This window comes from Simochromis diagramma, unplaced genomic scaffold (genome assembly GCF_900408965.1).
Source record: "Simochromis diagramma unplaced genomic scaffold, fSimDia1.1 OVJJ01000753.1, whole genome shotgun sequence".
Classification (NCBI taxonomy): domain Eukaryota; kingdom Metazoa; phylum Chordata; class Actinopteri; order Cichliformes; family Cichlidae; genus Simochromis; species Simochromis diagramma.
In genome coordinates this window covers 337670-352971 of record NW_024387523.1, presented here as the reverse complement: position 1 = coordinate 352971, position 15302 = coordinate 337670, and the positions used below count along the sequence as shown (strand labels likewise).

The window sequence follows — 15302 nt, the reverse complement described above, 5'->3', positions numbered from 1 at the left end:
CAACGTCTGTGGATTTTTCCCCAGAGTAACTGGTTTATGATTTCACGCGGAGTTCTTCGAATTGAATTTTCGCTGCAGTGAGCACTGCGAGGCAAAGGCCATCTAGGTCCATTATATTAAAGAAGTCTCTAAAGCTGCTTCACTGTGAAAACTTGCGCAGTAACAGCCGTAAAAAGCCCCGCAAGTCAAAGGAAACAGATTTCCCTAAAAATAAACCTAAAAGTGCAATTTTTGCACAAAATTTGCAACAAACTTACATCAGGAAGGTTTCGCTGTAAAGGCAGCAATTAGTTACATTACATTAGTTACAGTACACCAGCACATCCGTCATACATTCGAGTAAAATCTATGAGGGGAATTGTGTCTGCTTCATTTTCACCTTTTCCATGAGCTGCTTTCAAAGAAGAGAAAGATTAAACGAGTCTTCAGTCGACACTTTCATTGTTGCCACATTTTGAGTCTCTATTTAAGTAATTTAAAACTTGAAAAACTGCCTCTTCTGGGTTTTCATATATCACAGGTTTCGTTACAGTCTGTGTCACGCTGCCCGTTTTAACTTCTCAGCAATTAAAACATTTCACGCCCTCACTGACGGCTCATTTTAAAACAGTTGTAACTGCGAGGGTCACACAAGCATCCTTTTAAAGACACCTCTAACTGTCTGGTGAGCCACATGAAAGCGGAAAAACAGGTGCGAGCCAAGGTGCCGTTATCAGAGCAGCACGACGCCGAACAGCAGCGAGGTGGAGACGGCACACAAGAGAAGCCATGAAGGCGTAAACAGATGTTTAAATATCGAGAGAGAGAGAATGCTGCAAACAAACTCAATTTAAGACCCCAGAAAGCAAAACTGAAGATCTGCAGAGAAAGAACAAACCTTTTATTTTTAAGACTGTTAAACAAAAACCTTGCATTTCACACGAGGTCATATTGTTAATCTGTATATAACTAATATTGTATTATTGCAGCAGCGTGAAAAAACCTCAGGTCTTTCAGAAACTCATTTTATTGTGATATGTTGTTGAACATTAAAACGGACAAAAATACTCAAACTACTAAAAACAGTTTGCGCACATTAAGATGCTTTGATTTCTTTTTTAACTAATCCACTGAATTGAGAATGAAGTGATAAATCAGTGCACAGATTTTTTTAATATATATACACACAAATATATTTTTCCCCTCAACCATCTGCTGGATTTCTGACAATTAGCAAAGCAGCAAGAGAGGCTGAGTCAGCGTCCAAGCACCAGTGAAACTGACAAAATCCAGGTTAAGTGAACTGCAAGCAATCAATGTTGCAGTCCACATCAACCTTTATCGACATTAGCATGTAATATATATATATTTCTGTATTTTTCTTTATTTTTATCATCCTGTTTTTGATGTTATTGCTCAAAAAAATGAAATTTTCCCAGTTTAAGCTCGCTGCAGCGCTCCCATTTGTGGTACAATAAAAGGGAAAAAAAACACATAAAACACCAGCACAGACTTTTCATTACAACACTATCATATCTCACGTGAACAGAGATGAAGCCATTATAAAGACTGTAAGAGTGGAGCAGATTTGAGTGGGAAAAAAAGAGGACGTTTCCACTCCAGATGAGCCAGAACATGTAGAAATTTGGAATTAAATAAAAAGCAAGGTGCTTGAGAAAGATTTTGGCGTTCCACACTTTGATTTCATACTCACACGCAGCACCGAAGTGAAGATGTCTGCTGTTCAGAGACAGTTCAGTCAGGTCCAGCACTTTTCACTCAGGACTGAAGCACCCATTTTGGCCACAGAGTTCAGTAGTGTGAAGAGTCTCTTGAAGGTGGAAGCAGAGCTGAAGAGACGACCCTAAAAAAATCATCTGTGACATCGAAACTCATCCCACCAGTCAGAGGCGACGAGATCATTTTTACGAGTCTGTTTTTTCCTGTTACGTCAGCGGATTATTCGACATGACATCTGACTGGTAATGAGTCCTGCCTTCAGCAGCAGCCACACTGCCAGCCTGCACTCAGTCACAAACATCCCAGAAACCAGCAGCTGCTGCTGCAGAAGTGCCTTCAAACATTTGATTAGCATCCCAGGAGCACTTCTCATCAGCAGCGTCAACACGAGTCTGCTGACACATTTCTTGGCATTTCACGTCGAATGATTACAGATCTACTCCTACACAGCAGCTACCACTCAAGAAAGCCGCACTCAAATCTCTAATGAAGTCTGATTACCAAGCAACATTGTTTTTAATGGCTTTGAAATTGTGAAGGTGGCAGCGGAACAAGATTTAGGACGTTAAAGAGCTTTTTATAGAGTCCAGCAATGGCCTGAATTTTCCTGAATGCAGTTCGCTCCCTGGATAGCCACGCTGGAGATGTGCTCAAACATTGTGTTTTCCTGCTCTGATTGCGCCTCTCCAGGCAGTCAAAGCCATAATGAAATCCAAACTGAGACATTTCATTAGAGTTTTGCCTCCTCCTCCAAAAGCCTAAGCTCTGAGGCTGAGTGGGCTCCAGGTTCGTGGAGTAACTCCGTTACTGTCGGGTCACAAATGCTCAAACTTTATAAAATCAGGATGTAAAAAATATCAAAGGAAATTCTTTTCTTGAATTAACAGCCGTGTTTGAGGCGAGAGAAAAGCGCCGCGTGCTCGTGCAGAGCGGCTCAGCGGTCATTAGATGAAGTCGCAGCCTGTCTTCAAAGGCAAAAATCTTAATTTCCACTTTATGACTGAAGGAAAAGAAGCGTTTAAGGAGGGGAAAGTGTCAGCTTTAAAGTTCAAAGTGAGGCTTTTGATTTCATTTAATCATCCGGAATTTGGCTTCCCTGTCGTCAGCGACAGCCGCAGTGGAAGTCAGCGTTGGGGTCCATCAGGAGTTTCTTGCGGTCGACGTGCAGACAGTCTATGTGGTACCAGGCGTCGCACACGTCACACTGGATCCACTGCACCGTGTCCTGCTGGGGCAGCCGGCACCGCGGCGCCGCGCACGGCTCCACCGTGCCAACCATCACGTCGTCCTCTTCCTCGTCGTCTTCGTCCTCGTCCGAGGAGGAAGAGGAGGAGCCGGAGGAGGAGGAGGCCGAGGAGGTAGAGGATGAAGACGAGGAGGACGGAGAGGGCAGGGAAGGCCGTGGGGGGAGGGGGTGTTTCCTGGGGCGGCCGCGTCGCTTACTTCAAGGAAGGAAAACATAAACAGGAAGAAATGAGAAGGATTGAAGGTGACATCACCAAAAAAGAAAAAAGGAGGAACAAATATGTTTGTTTTTTAAACTGTTGCCACTCCATGCTCAAGTTACAGCTGCAGGGTAGGCCAGAGATGTGCATAATTTACTAAACTAACATCATGTCGTAGCTGATCTGACTTTGAAGCAGCGATTGGCACCAAAACCTCACAGAAAAGAGTTTAACGAGGTCAGAACCGAGGGAAAGAAAGGGTTTTCTGACTGGTTGTCCTTTACAAACAACAGGTTTGGGCATCTGGTCTGAATCCTGAGCTTGTGCCTCACAGAGGAGCTTCAGGCCTTGTTTAATATGAAGCTCCAACATTGTACAGTTTGTATATATGACAGAAAATCCTACAGCGCTGTGCTTTGCAGAGAATTTTTAGAAAATCCTTCCAAACTCACCCTGTTGGATGATGAAATCGGTTGAACTGCACGCTAACTCTCTCGTCTGCGCGGATCCTCACCGACGGCGAGGCCAGGTTGTAGTTCTCCCCTCCCACCACCAACGGGGAGAATACGGGGGAGCTGTTGGCCCTCCGCCTCCCTCTCGCTGCGGTCGGGGAGCAATGGGCAGGCTTCTGCTGGCGGAAGGCCGCGATGTTTCCGTGCACCACCGTCTTGACTCGGTTCACCTTCTCCGCCTCTTGTTTGCTTGTGAAGGATGCCTGGAAGAGGTGCTCGTTGAGTCTGCTGTTTGTCATGGCTCCGTGGAAGCTGCCGATGGTCCGGATACCGACGGGGAAGGGCTTGGCCTCCAGCGGCCTGCGGATGTCGCTGTGAGTTTTGGGCTGCAGCTGAGGAGGAGGCGGCGAGCTGAAACCTTCAGATTCAGACTTGTAGAGCCTCCGCCTCTTCTTCCCCCGCGCTCTCTGTCCATCCTCCACAACTCCTGCCAAAACTAAGATCAACGGAAATACAGCAAGGTAATGTAAGTGGAGACAGAAGCTAATCACAGCACTAATTTGTTCTTTTCCCTCCTTTGTTTTGCAAGTAAAATCCTTGAAAAGAAAGCAGTAACTTCATAAACTAATATTAAGTCTTTTTAAAAGCTGCCAAAAACAAATTTCATGGTAAAAATCTGCAGCTTCATGTCAAAAAGCTCCAGAGAGTAAGCAGTGTCATTCTGCAGCACGCCGCTGTGCTTTACCTCCTCGACTTCTGGGCTCGTCTGAGCTATCGTCCTCCAGCAGCACCGTGTGAGCCGACTTCCTCCTGCTCCTGGAGGTCTGCGGGAGGGCCTTCGTCTGAGGCAGTGAAGCTGCAGAGGTGAATGACGGAGGAGTGGAGTGTGGGAGCAGGGAGGAAAAGCCCACGGCAAGAGGAGGTGAGGTCGAAGTGCCGGGGTCAGAGACTGTTCCCTCGTGGCTGTGGCTCCTCTTGAAGGTCCAGGCGCTGCCCTTCATCTTGCTCAGGCTGCCGATGGAGTTGAGGATGACCGTGGCTCTGTTGATGGACAGCTTCGAAAGGTCCAGGTTGGCAGCTACCTTGCGGTCCAAGCTGGTCCTAATCCTGTTCTGCAAGTCTGACGAGAAGGTTCCCGCCTAGGAAACCAGATATAAATATTTCATTTAAACCTTCACGAAGCGTAGGCCAAATGTCAATATCCAGAGGTGCGCGTCTAATTTGTCTGGCTGATGCATTTCTTTCCAGAAAAGTCATGGCACCTTTGAGATAATAAATCTATTTCTGCCTCTTGCTGCAAATCAACCTCATGCATCAGCACTTTTTTAATTGAAGTAGAAAAGTACGATTGCACATGATTTAATCTTCAAATTTCATTTAGTGAGAGTATGCCTCCATGTCTTCATAGATAAAATGCTTTGGGGGATTTTCTGTGGGCTTGTTATTGTTTACCAGACATTGTGGTACATTTTTTATTGGCATTCAGAATACAAATAGTGCCCAGCACCACCTAATGAACGATGGCTGCACACACTTTGACACAGGAGTGGGATGAAAATTACAGGGTAGAGTCGACATCAACATTTTCATTACTGTCAACATATTACAGGAAAAACAAGAAGGTAGAAAAAGGCATGTTAGTCCTTTCATTAGTTTCTGTATCGACTCACCTGTCTGTGGCACTCAGACCAAAGACAACAATTTAAAAACCAATGACATCTTTCATCTTTGTAAGAAATCCCATCTTAAGCAGACGGTCACTGTAATTTCTAACAAATCCCTCAAACAGAAGCACATAAAGTGCATTTGTTGAAAGACATTTGGTTTCCTAGTGAGTATTTAGAGCAGCAGGGCTGTGAGGGACCAAATCAAGAAGCTATAATAACAGTCTCTGACAAGCATCTAAAATTAATGTCCTTATCGCAACTGGGGAATATTCGTTTTCTTCCCCCCTATACAGCCGCTACATTAACGCTGCTCCTTTGGTAGCCTACATCATGGGTCACGTGATCTTTTGCCTTGGGGGACGTTAGCCTGCGAGCAAAGAAGGCTGCTGGTGCTACAGAATCTGATTCTTACGTGCATTAAGAAAACGAGACTCAGATGTAACTTTGAGGAATATTTGTTGTATTTTTAGCATAAAGGAGAATCAGAGCAAGCACACAAGCTTACAGATCCATGGGCACCACAATTCTGAGGCCGTCATTCTACCGTTAATGTTACTGCAAACTATTCATTCAGAAATCCTCTAACATTTGCAGACATTAGCAAACATAGTACAGAGGCTGGAAAAAGACTTTGAGCCCACTACCCCAATCTATCCGCCCATTTTCTTTAAAGCTTTTCCAGTTCAGGGTTGCAGAGGAGCTGGAGCCCGTCTGTCACAGGGTATCAGGACAGCACACTCTGGACTGGCTGCCACACGACTATACACACCTACAGCTGATTTACAAGCACCAGTTAATCTAATGCAGGAGTGAATTGTTAACAGTGGCTCTGTAGGGTAGAGATTTACTCAACAGAACAATTTAACTTTTTAAGAAAGGTTTAAAATGACTGAAGTAGACAAAATATCTGTAAACTCACTGTTTAACTTTGTCTCTTGAACTTCGCTCGAGTTTTTAAATTTTCGTACTTTTAGACTTGTCGATTAGTAAGTTTCTCCCTCCTGTATAATCAATGCAGACTGCTAAAAATAATATTGAGGAATGTCTGAACTGTGTAATGTTGACATATGGACATTAGCAGTGTCACATGGTGCATTTACTCATGCAGCAGACAGAACATGTCCAGATTTATCCTTTGACCACAGACTTGGTGAGAAACACGAACCTTCGATATCTTTATTTTTTAAGAAAAGTGTCACCATGAGTCTGGCTTCATACTGAATGTAAATAGTTGATTCCAAACCACGGACTTACTTTTGGAAGCGTGATTGCATCGAAGTCCAACGGGCGAACTTTAACCTTCTGGAAGAGGAAGTAGAACTCCGGGTTCCCTGGATCCGTCTGGCCTCCGAAGATCAGCGTGTCGCCGTCCGAGAGCTCCCACTGTATGCCCGGCTGGAGGCGGACTTCATTGACCCACGTGCCTAGAAACACAAGACCAAGAAGATTTGAAGAAATGTTAAACTACACACTGCCGGGCACAGATCAGCCCTCAAAATAAAACGTTTTAGAGGTTTCTAGGAGGTCACACTGACATGTAAAGTAGTGGGAAACTCTCCGAAGACACAAACGAGCAACAGTTTTACAACTGAAGGCCGACGTTACCGGAGGCTAGATATTCACAGAGCTTTTTAATATATGAATCTGACAGCGGCAAAAAAAAGAATAAATCATGAGAGCAGAGCCCTGAAATAAAGTCATTCGGTGACTGTGCGTTTACAGCTTCCAGAATCTAGGAGAAATGTAAAACAGTCTGCGAGATGGACCCAGAACTGAGGAGCTGGAAGGCTACAAGGCAATCACACGGCCATGACAGCACAGCACAAAATGAGAAATGCGGGGCGAATACTAAAATGTAACTTTAATAGCAAAAATGAAAAATGTGGGAAACAGACTGTGAAATTACTTGAAAAATTAGGCAGTAAGGGTGCAGTTTAGATTCTGAGCCTGTCGGACAGCGACTGAATGAAGACCCAACGCTCACTCTTAATCTCCCCCTTCCTCACTCCGTGCATCTTCCTGTCTACTTCAGACTGCACTGACGACTCTCAGCAACCTGCGGTTCAGACTCTATCTTGTGTCCTGAATTACTCATGAATTTTTTCGTTCGGTTCTTCTGTTTGTACATTTGCTTTTATTTGTTCTCCTGAAAGTTGAGTTTACTGGTCCATTTCACACGCTCAGCTGTGAACGACCCGTTGAGACCGAATCAAATGGACCTCCTCGGTGCGAATGCTTTTCAAAGCCGGCGTGTGAACGCGTAACATGTTAATTGTCTTCATTCACAGCAGAATGCACCTGGCGGCAGGTATTGTTAAGTTTCAAACCAAATGTCTTAAACTCCTGTTTTTGTGGTGCCCTTTTTGCACAATTTTGTATCCATCAGTCTGTCCTATTATTTCTGAGGCTGAAGCTGATGGCTCTTTTCTTTCCTGCAGGCTCTGAATGGGCTTTTTGGGGTCCTGCAGCAAACACAGCCGGTCCATTTTCAGTGAAAGATGATGCTTCTGCATTACGGCATCTGACAGAAATCTATGCATCTATCTGTTCCTGTCAGCCCCGACTGTTCGGATACGCAATAGTTAAAGCTTTTATTTTACCGGGCTAAAAGAATCAGCCAGGATTTTATAAAACTTTTTTTTTTCTTTTTATTTGCATGACCAACAGCTGTAATCAAACCAAATGTGATTTGTAAGTAGAAAAAGATGTGGAACGGAGACATGTTTGGCATGTTTGCTTGTAAACTGACATCGCTGATTAATCCATTTATGAAACGCCTGACATTTAATTTATTTTCCGTCTGAAAACTGAACAATTAATCAAATATTTTCTGTCAGCTCTATTCTTAAGCGTAACATTTCTTTTACACGGTGAGCCTGCGGCCCGTTCAGCCGCACAGAGCAGCCGCGCGCATTCTCGCATTGACACCGGTCGGCATCATCTGATAACGCCGCCACAGATATTCATAGACTCTGACATTTTAATAACAAAGGTAATCTTTTGATCAGATAGATCCTGTTAATAATATAGAATCACGTGTTGCGACCTCACTGGATGGTGTGAAGCAATGCATACACACATTCAGTGGCCACTTTATTAGCTACACCTCGTTAATACCAGTAATTGCCTTCTTTTTGGTTCAAATTCAACAAGGTGCTGGAAACATTAATCAGACATATTGGTCAATGTTGACAGGACAGCTTCACACAGCTGCTGCGCATCACTGTGAATTTACAGTTCCACCACATCCTGAAGGTGAGCTGGTGATTGTGGAGGCCATTCAAGTAAAGTGAACTCATTGTCATGTTCAAGAAACCAGTTTGAGCTTTGTGACACGGTGCATTACTCTGCTGGAAGCAGCCATCAAATGATGGGCGCACTGCTGTCATAAAGGAATAATGTTCAGCAACAACAGTGAGGTAAGCTGTAGTGTTTAATGAAGGCTCGGTGGGTACTAAGGAGCCCAAAGTGCACAGAGAAAATATCCCTTACACCGTTAGATCTCCACCAGCAGCCTCAACGACTGATACGAGCCAGGATAGAGTCGTCCTTTCCCTTTCTAGTCTCTTCTGTAGTGCAGTTCTGAGGATACAGCCCATTGGATCTGTGTCCTCAGTTTCCTGTTTATAGTGGCGTCCCACGTGGCGTGGTCTTCTGCTGCTGCGGCCCATCAAGGCCTGATTTGTTATGCATTCAGAGATGCTCTTCTGCAGACACTGCTAGTAACAAACGGTTATTTAAGCTACAGTTTCCTTTGTATGAAGCAGTCTGGCGTCCTCTGATGTCCAACATCATCAAAGTCACTTAAATCACCTTTCACCCGAAGCTCAGCTTGAACTTCAGCAGATCAACTTGATCACATGTATGTGACTAAATAAATTGCTGCCGTGTGATTGGCTCGTTAGATATTTGAGTTGACAACCAGAAGCTTGACAAATTTATCATATTTATCACTACCCAGTGTCAGGTTTATACCACAGTATTGGTAATTACCAAAATCACTCCATGTTTCTGTACTGGTCAGTTCATCATTTCAATGCTAAAACATCATTGTTGTTACTGTTATCCATGAATTTTCAAATATACTGCTTTACAAAAAAGTAACACGCATCATTATTTTTTTAGTTAAGATATCAAATTCCAAATTATTTAATTGCATTCCTGAACAGATACATTTGTTTCAGTGGTTGAATTTTATGCTTGTTTGATTTCTGACTTCTCAGAGAGATTCTGTGCTTTGGCTCGAATTTTGCTACAAAAACACGACTTCAGTTAGAAATTTCTCTCTCCTGTTCAAAAATAGTAAAGTGTCTAAAATGCAGAGAACGCGCCGAACAGGAAAGAGGCTGTATTAAACCACTTTGTGATGCAGGCTGGCCTTTGAAACAAATGGGGTAAAAAGTGTTCTTGCAGTGTGGTCAAGTATGCCTCGGAGTTGATTGCCGGGAGCCGTACTTACAAAAATACGTCAAGGAAGAAGAAAACGAAAGCTGGCTGAAGAGAATGTCAGGCTAAAAGTCAGTGCTAGAGGGAAGAAGACCAGACAGAAGGATGCTCATTTACCTCTGACCTTTACAGGTAATTGCTTCTAGATCATATTCATAGATCTCCCAATAGACCTGAGCAGACGACTGAACAAACGATGCTTAAAGAGAGCAGCTGCTAAGAAGAAATCCAGCATCCAGAAACTCCTCCAAACGCTGGATGAAAGAGTCCAAGCCTGAGCGCTTTAATCAACACCTATAACAGGTGTTGAAACATACACTCACAGGTCAGGTGTCTTACACTGCGCTCCACCAGAGTTCAGAGTTCATCTCTCTGACGGCGCACCTCAAAGCTGATACACGTTATGCTTTGTTTAAGGTGTAAAGAGGAACTTTCCCCTATATTAAATGCATATTTTATCTTCTGCTGGTTTGCTGTAGAGATGCTGCTTTCACTTGAATTTAACTGAACCAGATGGCAACTTGTCTTGCGGTACCAAAAGTGGAGCCAAGTCTCTTCCCAGAACGCACAGTTACCCCAAAAAGAAATAAATACATCTGCAAATCGTGAGCTTGTTTTAAATCATTTCATATTAGGACAATTTGCTTTCTAAAAACTACAACAACAAACCATGGCACCAATATTACTGCACAGCTGAGGGGCAACCCCGTCAGTGTTTACATCCTGTCACGCTGTCATTAGCAGGAGCCCCTCGTCACGGCTAAATGCACATTTACTTCCTTCAGAATGATACGCTAGCAGGTGTAACCGAGTAGTAAACAGTTCCTACACGAAACTGCTCACAACAAGGTTTGTGGATGTTTTTGAGGAACCAGGTCAGGATTTGTGTAAGAAGGACACGGCTGCCGATTTGTTTTTTTATCGAATTTTTTGGTGTTTTGAAACCAAACAGTGGGACTGCCATTTAGATCAGTTACAGCACAGAAATAAGCAGCATCTTTAAAACAGATGGAATTACAGCACTGCAGAGGAGAAATACATGCATTCAAATTTATAATTACAAATAAAACGTGCACGCAATCCATTTGAAGCTAACGTCATGCTTCGTGCTCACACTTGCATGGATGGTAAAATCAGGGTCAAAGATCAGGAGCAACTGAGTTTAATTAATTCCTTATCACCAACACGCTTTAATTTGAGTTTGATTGTTTGTTTGTTTTTAAACAAATCAAACTAAAATGCTTCTCGGTGGGCTGAAACAATTCTGTAACTGTAACGGTTCAGATAAAATAAAATAAAAGTTCTGGGGGCAGAGATAAGACAAGTTTTTGAAGTTGAGGTTTCGGAGATGCTCTTTGTTCGTGATGCACGCGAGTCTTTACCTGCACGCCTACAGCTGTGTTCAGGAGCGTAATGGCTCACTTCGTTTTGATAATTCGGTCGGTAAATAAGAAGAAGAATGTTTTCACTGCTCGAGTGCACAACAGAGCTTTAGGGGAGGGTTAATTAAGATTTCTGTTTCAGTTTAGTTTCAGTTCAGACTGAAGGTTTGATTTTTATATTTCCAGAGAAGATGCGACACATTCTGAAGGCTGCTGAGTGAGAGTCCTGCAGACGTGCTGAAGCCTCATTGATAACTTTGAATAAATTGACAAAGTTTCAAACTAAAGGACATTTTTTACTGTATTCTTAGAATTTTTTGAGGACTGTTTTTCATGTCAGTTCACTGAAATGTGTTTTCACACTCATTTCAACCTGACTTTAATAAAATACTTCTTCCGTTCTCAGTAGAAGTGGTGTTATTCCTGTAAACAGGTGTGTTTTTACCTCATTCTCTTCCACAATGACTGAGGGAGGGTGTGAAAGTGTGAGAATCTCAGGTTGACTGTGATGCTGTGTGTGTGTGGGTGTGTGTGATTCAGCCCTCGTGTCTCACCATGGCTGCTCCTGTCCTTAATGTGGACCCTCCATCCTTCCTCCTCTTGAGCTTCGACTCCTTCGCCCGTCTCCCTCTCGGCTTCGAGCTCAGCGTGGATGCGGGACACCGACGGCGAGTCCAGCGTGACGTCGCACAGCTCCGCCGCTCGACCCAGGCGGAACACCGAGTGGTTCTGCGCCGGCCTGAAGGTGTACAGGTCCCGCGCAGATTCGCCTGCCGACGACCCGATCCGAAGCAGCTGGAAGCACGGCTGCACCCCAGCCAGCATGGCTGAAGCCTGCGATTGTCTGCCACCACGAAACCCCCCCCAACCTGCCCCACCCAGAGGCCACCCCTGATCTGTGACAGGCCCTGAGTTAGAGCAAGTTACGATCCATTTTTGAACAAACCTGTGCTAGTGAAGAAGAGCTAAAACGAAGCCATTTGCGTTCGACCCAAGAGCACCGACAGCTACCAGCGATCTATACTTGACGATAAAATATTCCTGACATGCACCAGAAAGCAGCGAGTGTGAAGGTTACAGACAGGTGCAGCCGCTTTGAGCAACAGGTGTTTGCATTAGTATGGAAAGCTGATGTCTTCTTGTGTCCTCCTGTGCATACATGAATAAGTAATGAGGATATAGAGTAGCATATAAGCCGGTGAAGTGTGGAAATGAGCTCCCGCACTCTGTTATGAGGCCCAGTTTAAACAGACTAAATCCCCCGTGGAGTGGAGGCTAGAAGACGGTGGGCCCAAGAATAAAGAGCTGCTGTGATGCGGACCGAGCCCACGCTAATGTGCCGCAAATATTAAACCCCGGAAAAGTAAACCTGGTGGTAACAGGTGTGACTTTTAGCTGGAAAACTAATATTTTTCAGGTTTGAGCAGCTGTCAGCAGAGGCCTGATCTCTGTGCGTTTGTGTGTGTGGAGGAGATTAAAATCCCAGGCTCACTGACATCAATTGACATGAGCCGACTCACATGTGGGAAGCCTGACAGGGTGCAACAGCTGGGGACTGTCTAATCTGAAAGAAAACAAGAGAAAAGTCACTCAGATGTAAGGTGCTTTTTCTTAATTGCTCCACTTAGTGTCTGAAGGAGGAAAAAAAAACAGCTGAGAAATACAACTTATCTGACACTTAGAGAGGACAGAAAAGCTTAAAACCCCTTTTGTCACATCACACGGTGCAGCAGGTGAAGTAAGAGGATATCACACTCGTGTTAACTGTACAGCAGAGCAGAAAAACCCCTGTCAGCTGCACTTTTTTAAGAGGTGGCTGCATCGTGCATCAGTTGCCTGCAGACTCCTTGACAATCACGGGATCAGCACACAAAGCAAAGCACACAAACCGAAACAAATTCACAGAAAAAACTCGCTTTTTCAAATAAAAACTCAATATATTCTCGTTTAAATCCGCATATTTGACGAAGCCCTGATTGCCTGGCGTTAAAATGAGGTTTAAGATAAGCAGTGGTTGCCGATCAGAAGCAGGCTGAAGCTAGCTGACGTTAGTTCCTTGTAGGTGGAGTGAAAGTCAAAGCAGCCACTTACAACAATGACAAAGCTGCGCACCGACTTCATGTCTTTAAATCCTCAGATCCACGCAGATTGACTCACTCCACGGCTCAGCGGGGGAGTTTCACCCATAAAACACCGGCTTAGCTTTATTTTTCTGCGGTATTCTGTCGCCGCTGTTTGCCGGACTTCGGTGGGTCTTCTCGCCGTCTTTCCTCCCAGGAGGAAGTCCTTTGAAATTTGGCGCGCCACTCCGGGAGCTTCCTTGTGCGAGAAGCGACGTCACGTCCTGCCCCGCCCCGATTGGCTGCGGGCCAGGGCGCCTTCAGCGGGAGCAGGAGCGGCCCGGCCGGAGGAGGAGGCCCGACGCAAGTGTCACAGCTGGGCTAGCCACTTTACTCAAGCTCAACAGGCCAAACTGCCGCACAGTGAGCAGTAAAAGTAGTTTACAGAAGTTTAACAGACAAATAAGGGTTAAACTCAAACACAGGGCAAACAACAAAGCAACATATTTAAAAGCAGCTTAAACTGTTCTCACAAAGAGCTGTGAACACGACCTGAAGTTAAGAAAAAGCGAGGAAAATACTGTTAGAGCGGTAGATGCTGGTGCTGTGCAGCACTACAAAGTTTGGTATAGATCTGATTACTAAATCTAAGTAAAGCTGTATAATAACTGAGCGCTGTAGCAATATACTGTGTATGCTTGTACAGGCAATAATATAAACTTAATAAGAGTTTAGTTATATAGCGCCAGATCTCTACAGCGGTCACCTCAGGGTGCTTTATGGCAAGGTGAAGACCCAACAAGGACAGAGAAAACTCCAATAATTAAACAATTCCCTTCAAGCAAGCACTTGATGACAGTGGCAAAGAAAAACTCCTATTTAACAGGAAGAACCAGGATCAGGGAGGGGCAGCCGTCTGCTTCGACCATTTGGGGGTGATGGGAGAAAGACAGGATAAAAAACACACACTGTGGAAGAGGGCCAGAGGTTATTAATAAGAGCAGTCCGTCATAATTTATGAGATGACTCATTGTCAGTTTGCAAATTCTGAACACATTTTAATAACCACACTATGATTTTGACATTTTCTTGTATTTTGAAACAGGGTTCTGTAAAAACCTGAAATGGAAATGTGTTTGTCTCTAAAGCACTTATGGACTCAGCTTATGTGCACTTTATAGCATGAATGAGATGAAGCACTTTATACATTATATCTCATTCACCCATATACATGCACACTAATACAAGCACCTTTTCTACGTTTAAACTCTATTTTTAACATCCACACTCCAATAAGCACAACTCAGGGTTCAGTATTCTACCCAAAGATACTTTGGCATGCAGACTGGAGCAGCCGGCAATTAAACCACCAACCTTCCTGCTAGTGGATGACCCGCTCTGAGCCACAGCCATCCCAGCGGATGACAACGGCCTGCCAGAACTGCCCTGCCGACGAATCCAGTTCAGCCCGCTGGCTTTGCAAAGTGTGAAAATTGAATTGAAGTCCAAAATGACTCTAATTTTCTAATAAAATGAACTGCTATTCCCATGTGGTGGAGCTTCCATGTGCCTGCTACACAGGAGTGGAAGCGCATAGAAAGTTAAAAGTATTTCCAGAGCTAGACAACTTATTTAAATGATAAAAATATAAAATACTAATACTTCATTCCAAAAACTCCACATGTGCAGGTGTTGTGGTTTTCCACTGTTATAAACTATAATGTAATAGATTCAATCAATGTGGTAAAACTGATGCATTTTGTTAAAATTGTGCTTATTTATCTTCTTTATTCTCATTTGTTTTATAAATGGGTCTCTTTGTAAATGAGAAGAACAACTGAAAAAGAAAGTATTCCTCATGTTGTCGAGTAGTCTTTAAGATATTCTGGAAAAATCTGTGTTCATTTAGGCCTTTGTTTGGTGGTCTGATCAAATTGGAATTATAAACTGAGTCTAGAGGGCTTTTCAATACAGCAGAACTGAGTTTATCCAACAGAGTGGTTTCCTCAAAGTTGCAGCACACTTATTCATGCTGTACACACCCAGTAGCTCTATGCAGCATAACTAAGTTTAAGTACAGACAGCATAAAAGTGGAAAACGTTGGTAGCGCAGTGCAGCGTTGCCTGACAG

The 15302-nt window shown here is 43.9% G+C and overlaps 1 protein-coding gene across 1 annotated transcript; it reads right to left on the bottom strand.

Moving 5' to 3' along the window:
• Positions 1–1155: 1155 nt before the first annotated feature.
• tcf19l (transcription factor 19 (SC1), like) lies at positions 1156–13434 on the bottom strand. The gene is made up of 6 exons (XM_040021240.1): positions 13203–13434; positions 11666–12675; positions 6538–6707; positions 4362–4755; positions 3617–4112; positions 1156–3161 (listed from the first exon to the last, which is right to left on the bottom strand). The coding sequence occupies exons 2-6, from the start codon at positions 11934–11936 to the stop codon at positions 2822–2824; spliced, it is 1671 nt and encodes a 556-aa protein (XP_039877174.1). The 5' UTR covers positions 11937–12675; positions 13203–13434; the 3' UTR covers positions 1156–2821.
• Between the last annotated feature and the right edge of the window lie 1868 nt (positions 13435–15302).

What these genes read in the sequence shown, in the direction of transcription:
- tcf19l (XM_040021240.1), bottom strand. Translation starts at nt 11,936, where the DNA reads ATGCTGGCTGGGGTGCAGCCGTGCTTCCAGCTGCTTCGGATCGGGTCG. An exon ending in TAAGGACAGGAGCAGCCATG is followed by an intron (nt 6,708 to 11,665) that starts GTGAGACACGAG and finishes TTGTGTTTCTAG; the next exon opens with GCACGTGGGTCAATGAAGTC. An exon ending in ATGCAATCACGCTTCCAAAA is followed by an intron (nt 4,756 to 6,537) that starts GTAAGTCCGTGG and finishes CTGGTTTCCTAG; the next exon opens with GCGGGAACCTTCTCGTCAGA.